At 43.8% G+C, this 7,762-nt stretch overlaps 1 protein-coding gene across 4 annotated transcripts in view; it reads right to left on the minus strand.

Moving 5' to 3' along the window:
• The window catches only part of NXPE3 (neurexophilin and PC-esterase domain family member 3), a 64,065-nt gene extending 58,074 nt beyond the window's left edge, over positions 1-5,991 (minus strand). For 2 of the 4 annotated variants that reach the window (XR_002098720.1, XM_019523703.1), the window contains exons 1-4: positions 5,357-5,772; positions 3,921-4,017; positions 2,962-3,136; positions 1,115-1,332 (exon numbers count right to left, since the gene is read on the minus strand). Coding sequence is in view for 3 of the 4 variants with exons in the window: in XM_019523703.1 (XP_019379248.1) it covers positions 1,115-1,279 (165 nt within the window). In the remaining variant the exon portion in view is untranslated. Of the gene's footprint in view, positions 1-1,114; positions 1,333-2,961; positions 3,137-3,920; positions 4,018-5,356; positions 5,773-5,935 lie in introns of those variants that run through there. The other 2 variants (XM_019523704.1, XM_019523705.1) reach the window with 2 other exon arrangements.
• Positions 5,992-7,762: the final 1,771 nt, after the last annotated feature.

Here is a 7,762-nt window from a genome sequence, read left to right on the forward strand (position 1 = left end):
GACTTTTTCTTTAAGAAAGCAGACAAGACTCCAGAAAAACCTGCAGCCAAGACTCCTGAGAAGACTCCAGCCAAAAACCCTTCAAAAAGTCCAACCAAGAGCCATTCAAAAAGTCCAGCAAAGTCACCTCAAAGAAGTCCTTCCAAATCAATATGATTACTATTTACAATATAAAGACATTAATATTACTCATTTATAATTGATTGAGTACAAAAGTCTGGGTTATTTTTGGTGAAAATAGGGCATCAGGCCTTGGTTCAGAAACCAATCCCCTATTTATAACATAGTTTCCTATGGGGAAATTGGTTCTGAGTTGTTTCGACTTAAAATATGGTTTTCAGGAACGAACTGTGTCCCTTAAGTCCAAGAACTGCCTGTACCGAGCATTTTTATGCACACCTGTGTGGTAGCAGATCAACTTACTACAATTAATGTACCTTGATAGCTGCCTATAGACCAACGGAGGACAGAAGATGGACTGAACTCCTGGATGTAGCTGACAAATACTATGAAACCTTTCAGGATGAGTGAAGACAAGATGTGAATTGCAAAGTGGACCAAGCCCCCATCCTACTACTCTTTCCTTTAGGAACTGCATTTGAAAACAAAGCAAACCCAGACATACACCAACCATGTGATTTTAGCACCTTTTTGACACGATCTACAAAACAGATGGACAACACTGAATTAACAAAAGAGCTTTGGAAATCCAGAGAACTTGATCTGAAAACATATGATGCATGAGGAACAAGAAGCAGATCTGTGAGAAAGATATACCACACAAATAGTCAAAACAGAAACAATGACAATACAGAGCTCTGTGGCAAAGCGATAAAAAATAAATCAGAAAGAGCTGACAGAGAAACCACCATCTCTGCCTTGCATGCCCTAGTGACGCATACAAGTAGTTCAGTTAGAGCTGTATATTGAATTAAGCGACATCAGTTATTTAAAGTTACAGGCTAACCATGTGCAAGCAGAGCTTGTCACTTCTGTGCAGACTACACATAGAACAGAATTACTGAAGAGTATGTGCACCCACAGCATGAAACAGTAACTGTACACGAACTAATACAAGGCACAAGCATAAGCACCTTTTCTCTCATTGACTTACCTCTAACTGACGAACGTTGTGAATCAGCACCACGACAGCTAATATTGCCAAGATCATGCAGAAGATGTGGAATCTGCAGAAGTTGGGCCACATTGTCCACTCATGTCTTTCCCACCCATGTAACATGCTGCCATGGTTTCCATAGCCAACAGGCACTGATGTCATTGTAACTCAATATTACAGAGATTTCAGCTGATTTTTTCTGCATTAGTCTCCCCCTGTGAAGAACATAAGAAGATAACAAGTACCACACTGGGTCAGACTAACAGTCCACGTAGCCCAGTTTCCCGTCTCCAACAGTGGAGAGAGTAGATGCTTTAGAGCAGTGGTCTCCAAACTTTTTTTGATCGTGCACCCCTATCAGTAAAAAAATTTTGAGCACACCCCCCCAATATATGTATTAACTGGGCACACGTAAACTGCAACAGAAGTTCTAATATTTTCTTCCTGCATCCCAATGAATCGTCTTGTGCACCCCACTTTGGAGACCACTGCTTCAGATGGACAGCACTGAAAGTGGGTACACCTAAAGCAATCTAAACCTTGTTCATTAACCTCTGGCATCCACCAGGCCTTTAGGTATATGAGACAGTGGGCGCATTTACATGTGAAATTAATGGAACACAATAAGCTCTGGCACATTTATCTCACCAGAGTTTACTGCTCCTGGGCATCACATATACATCTGTACCTGGGGGCACAGCACATTAAGCTAGGTTGTAGCAGCCCTGGCTCAATGTTCTGCAGAGGAGGTGGTTGGAGTACACAGGTATCCCCCACACTGAAGCACCCTTGTATCACAGCCAGTCCTGTCAGCATCTACACATGCAATGCTGTGCACTAAAGAACGCTGCCAAGGATTAGTACTTGTTTAACCTGCAGCAGAGTTAATTCGTTTCCTGTGGCCTAACGGGGCAACATATGTAGACGCCAAGACTTTATCGTGGAGCTAATTAGGCAGCTCTGCAGTAAACATCTCGTGTAGATGTGCCCAGTATGCTGCATTTGGGAAAAGGAGTGACTGAACTTTGTGACAAGAAGAAAAGCAGAAAAAATGTACCCAACATCCCAAAAAAGTCTATTATTATTCAACCTAGATGTAATTTCAGTCATGAAATTTAGCAGTTCTCTTCAGTTTGGAAGCAACCCCTCACACACAGTGTCAAAATCTGGCTTTTACCCTATGGAAGAAAACTGTTTGATCTCTTATCAGTAACTACAAATAGAAAAATTGTATTTAGAATTTGGCCTCCACATTGAAAAATCAGCCCCCCTTTTTAGGTGTCTTTAATTGGGCATCCAGAAAAAGCTGGTTACTACTGAAATTCTTGGGTTCTTTTGGGCTGGGTGATGATTATCAGAGGGCAGACTATTCATTACTTTCTGAAAATCATGCCCACAGATTGCTAATCAGTTCTGTAAATCTGAGCTAGAATGACCAAGAAAGACTACAGTTCCAACCTTGAACCCCTTTTTGGTCTAGATTTGCTTCAGATCAACTGAAATTCTGCTCAAGCAGAGTCAAGCTATGTGAGTTTTCCTATACATTAGATATTTTTGCCTCCAGACATTAATGCAATTTTAAAAGCTGATAATTAGACAGCAAATACCAGAACCTCAGAAGCTAACTGAAGACTTCTGAAGCAGTAGATACAGTATGTTTTTCCTGCTATAGTGCATCATTAAGTTTTTACATGCTACTCTCACAGTGCTCATCCATGTAAACCCATGATGATAAAAAAAATTACATTTGGAGAAAGGTGTACTGAAATGTTCCTTTAAGTAGTCATTACTATTAGTGCTTCTTTATTAATAGTTCATTCAAATTAAACAACACAGCCATCTACCTATTATGAAATGCACAGAGCCTCCTTAGAGTTTCTAGATGCTTTGAGCCAGGGACTTAACAACTTCTGAGAAACTGTGCTTGCAGTCTGGCATGTCCTCAATTTCATATGTTCCTTCTTTCTTCAAGGACAATCCCGAAAGGCTCATTTTTTGGATAGACGTATACGTTCTTTGCTGTAGTGACCTTTAAAACTTAGATAAGAGAAAGCAAGTGGAAGAAAAGAGAAGTCAAAAGACAAAATCTTCTATCACGTACGTTAAATCCAAATTTATTAGCATAACCACCCAAAAGGTATCTAATAATTTTGATGTGCTGAGATAACAAATAGTATAACCACCCAAAACATTAGCATAACCACCCAAAAGGTATCTAATAATTTTGATGTGCTGAGATAACAAATAGTACATTTTCTGGCAGTTCAAGACCTTAAGTGAACAGTACTGTATAAATTTAAAGCAAAGATATCACCAGTACAATTACTTATTAAATGTCATTTGACTGACAACAAATGAAAGATCCGATTATTTCAGTAATATTTTTCAATCATAAAAAAGACTGCACGTGGAATTGCTTTATAAGGATTAGATAGTTTATACCTCTACTGCTTTCCAAATGGATTAGAGAGATTAAACCTGGTATATTTTCACTGATGAATGATCATGGTAAGGGCAAAGTATCCATTTAAAAAAGGACCCATAATGTTTTTAAATAACTTTAAACATGCCAGTGGAAATTCAAGATCTTATTTGAAAGAAATGGAAACCAGGATTGAACACAGCATCTGAAGTAGTGAGCTCAGGCTCACAAAAGCTTATGCTATATCTCTCTGATTTAGTCTTTAAGGTGCAAATATACCCTGCCTTTTAATTGACTTCAGACTAACTGCCTCTTTTTGTACATTTAAGTAAGACTACAGCACACACACCCTGCCTTTGCCATATTACCAATCCCACTCACCTGAAAGCAATTTAAAGACATGATCAAAGCAAGACTCAAACTTAGCTTGAAAGGAAGTATGGTGCCACATTCCTGGAGGAGACTTTCACATGTTTTTCTACACAAAAGAAACACACTCTGTTGCTTGGGATCTATGGATTTTTAAGAGATACAAAAAGTAAAGTACACGGATGTGCATATGACTGGGACAGCATTAGATGGCTAGAATAACCATCAAACAAATGGACAAACAGATTTATAGTTATGTTATAATACATCTTTGGTTCTACCCAGTACCTGTACACCAGAAACGTATACTACCATTCCGATCTCCAAAAGAGCTTCAGAAAACCGCATTAAAAATACCTTAAGCCTGCTGAGAGAAGCATTCTCTCTACCCCAAAGCACATTTAAGGACTAGGTCAAGTTGCATTCAGCCTTGGGCCAATGACCACCAACACAAACATTTAAACAGGTCCCATATATTTCATCATAGCAGTGGTAGAAACAAGACATGGTACCATTGACAAAATGAAATCCCCAGCTTGATGAACATTCACTTCTAATAACTGAAGGACTCCAGATACTGGACCTTAATATAACGTCACTTTGTAGGGCTGGCTAAAGCTTCTTTATGTCATTTGCAGAGGTTCTTCAAGGCTCCATCTGAGCCCAGTAGATGCACAGTAACCAAGGCTTTATAATGGAAGAACACAGAATATAGTTGCTATAACATTTTTCAAAACTCTCAGCTCCATACCAGTTTATTTATTTATTTGCAAATGCCAGAACACAAGCTGGTGTTGTTCAAAGGTCCCCTTCACTGGCACTCATTTCTGGTGACTTACAGAACTCATTTGTGATTTCATCATTTGCAAATAACGTGCCTGTCTGATTCTGATATAAATAAACACGATCAGCATTTCCAGCCATCTTCAACTCTCTTCCTGTCACTGGCAGTCTGTGTAACGATCTGCATGAGAGTAACTATTCCTGTAACCAGAATTCTTATAGTTCCTCAATATTAAATCTTATATTTTAGCATTTGACATACAGCTACACAAAATGCAAAGCAGTTCAAACAGTTAGGGGTTTATAATTTTGTACGCTTATAAATGGGTTGATGCTTTTAGTGTTCCATCTCAATTTTGAATTTTCTAGCATTGCATTTTTAAAAGGGGGAGGAGGGGAACTGGTACTTCACTGCTTGCCCGATTTCAAGTTACTGCATTGCCATGAGACAATGTAGAAAAGGCTCAGTGGTGTCTTTATATACTATACTGATGTATTGGTGCTCCCTGCTGCCCAATCCCAAGGAAACAGGTCATTTTTGGATGGCTGAAACTGGCTATCCTGGTCCTTTCAAATTCCCTAAGCCTTATCTAGCCTAAGAAAATCTGCCCAAGTAACTACCAAGGTCCACCGAGATAAAAACCTCGTGTAGGCGAGCTACTTACCCTGGCAATTCATTGGTACAACACACACCATGCCTGCGGTGGAGGGCTGTGCTGACGGAACTCCTTGGCCGTGGCTGCAACTCTTCCGAATTGCAGTCAGTCGCCAGCCAGCCTGCAAATAAAGAACAACAGCGCTAAGCGCCGGAAGAGCTTTGCGCCGCAGAATGGCAGAGAACCGCGCGACACGCGTGGGAGAGGGGCCCAGCGGAAAAGCTGGCGAGACAGAAGCCGTGTCCGACGGCAGTGAGCTCCGCTCGGGGAAGGCACGGCCACGCACCGGCGGAGACACGCGTGTCAGGGGTGGCAAGGGGCAGACAGCGATGTCCGCGCTAGGGGCTGAGACCCCTACTCCCAGTGCCTCCCTGGAGCATGAGGTGCAACCGCTCTGAGGGTGCGCGGCACTCGGCCTCCGCAGGTGCCACCCCTGCCGCACTGGCAGCAATCCCTCGGCAGCGGGGCGGGGCCCAGCTCCTGCCGGATGTGGCGTCACGGAGGAGCGGGTCTCCAGAGTTCTAGTCCAGCACTCGCCGCTTCCCTCCCAGCCTTGCCCGAGGGGCTGAGGGACCGCTCCGCGCTCACCCGGCCCCCGCCCCGCGCCATCGGCGCCTGCAAGATGGAGTCGCCGCTCGCGCAGGCGCAGCCCCGCTCAGCCCTGGGGGCGGATACAGGCCTGAGCGGGGGGCGCCTCGCTTCAACCCCTCGCCCCGACTTGGCTGCCCCTCCTGAGGCTAGAGCGGCTTCTTGGTGGCTGTCTCTGCACCCCCCCCCCCAGGGTTGTTAGTGAATTAGGCGCGCGGCGGAGCGAGGGGTTCGTCAGAAAAGCGCATCGAGTCCTAAAAAAGGTCCACGCGTGCCCTGTCGTCTTCACCAAGGAGCTGGGGCCGCGGGCGTAATCCCGTTCCTTCAAACCACAGTAGGATGGCAAGCAGAGGACAGTCTGGTTTCCTGCTACTCTGGTGATACGAAACCCGCTGCCTTCGTGCCCTCTGCTTTTCTCATTTCTGGCAAAATCCACACTCTTGCGCACCTTAACTTACTGCTAACAAACTTAAATTGCATACAGATGGGTTTATCCCAATCCAAAGATGTATCCAACCTTTCTGCCTCTAGTGACTGTTGCATATTAGACTTCCCTTCACTAGCACCTTCACCCATGGAATACGTGGGACCTTTTTTAATCTGTATGTGGGTCGTCATTGGCCCAAGGCTGAATGCAACCTGACCTAGTCCTTAAATATGCTTTGGGGTACAGGAAATGCTTCTCTCAGCAGGCTTAAGGTGTTTTTAATGCAGTTTTTTGAAGCTCCTTCAAAAAGGAGACATTGGGATTAAGGAACCAACTTCAGCCTCATTTTTCCCTTGGTGTTTTGGACCAGGAACAGCCCATTCTCTGGTAAAGAACTTGCCCGGTCAAAGACCCCGCAGCAGGGCAGCATGCTTCTGACACCCCCTAGCTCAGAGGTTGGCAAGTTTTCACACACAGTGCCAAAAACACCCGCAACGTCAACTTGCACAATGTTGGCATTCCAAATGCATATAACGGGGCAGCCACTGGGGGCCCAATCCTTGTTGCTGTGCAGCCCCGGCCCCTTCCCTGCCATTCACACAGAGGGATGCGTACCAAGCAAAATGCCTTCAAGTGCCACATTCTGGCACCTGTGCCAGGGGTTGCCTCCCTCTGACCTAGCTTGGTCTGAAATCTCTAGGGGGTCTCTTGGGATTCACACCTAAGCAGATGCCAAGGTTTTGTAGCACCCTTGAAAGGATCTGAAGGCACCCCAGGATGGCATCAGGGTGCAGCATTACTGTTAAAGACTGACTGAATCAGACAAAACTTTCAGAGCATACCCCTGCCTTTAGGATACTCAGGCAGCAGTACAGTTGCAGCAATGGGTGAAGGTGCTAGTGCTGGGGGTGGGGGGGAACCTAATATGCAAAGGTTACTATAGGCAGAAATGTTGGCTAAATAGAAATTCCCTCAAATAGGAAATAAAGGACACATCACTGGAGGGTGAATACACAATTTAAAAGGACTCACTTTAAGTGGGTAATGCTATCTGCCTCCCCTTGCTTTGCACTTAATATGGGAGCAGGAAGAGAGGTTTTCAGTGCTTTCTCACTTAATATGGGACATCTTTGGTGACATTTCCAAGTATTTCTACTCACACGTAGAAGGGAAATTTTAAAACCTTTGTTTCCATTTCTGTCCTCATGCCTCTGCTAGGGTTTTTCGAGCATGTTCAGCATGTGACAACTCCCTTCCTAACTTTTTTTAACTTGGCCCCATGAATCAGCCTGTGAATTTGAAAGCTAGGTCAGTTATTTAGGTTTCAAAGTACAAACTTAGCTCTTCTAAACTATGGTAACTGAAAATGCTGAGCTTTTTTTTTTTTTTTTTGGAAGGGA

The sequence above is a fragment of the Gavialis gangeticus genome, unplaced genomic scaffold (assembly GCF_001723915.1).
Source record: "Gavialis gangeticus isolate Ggan-Ray unplaced genomic scaffold, GavGan_comp1, whole genome shotgun sequence".
Taxonomy (NCBI): domain Eukaryota; kingdom Metazoa; phylum Chordata; order Crocodylia; family Gavialidae; genus Gavialis; species Gavialis gangeticus.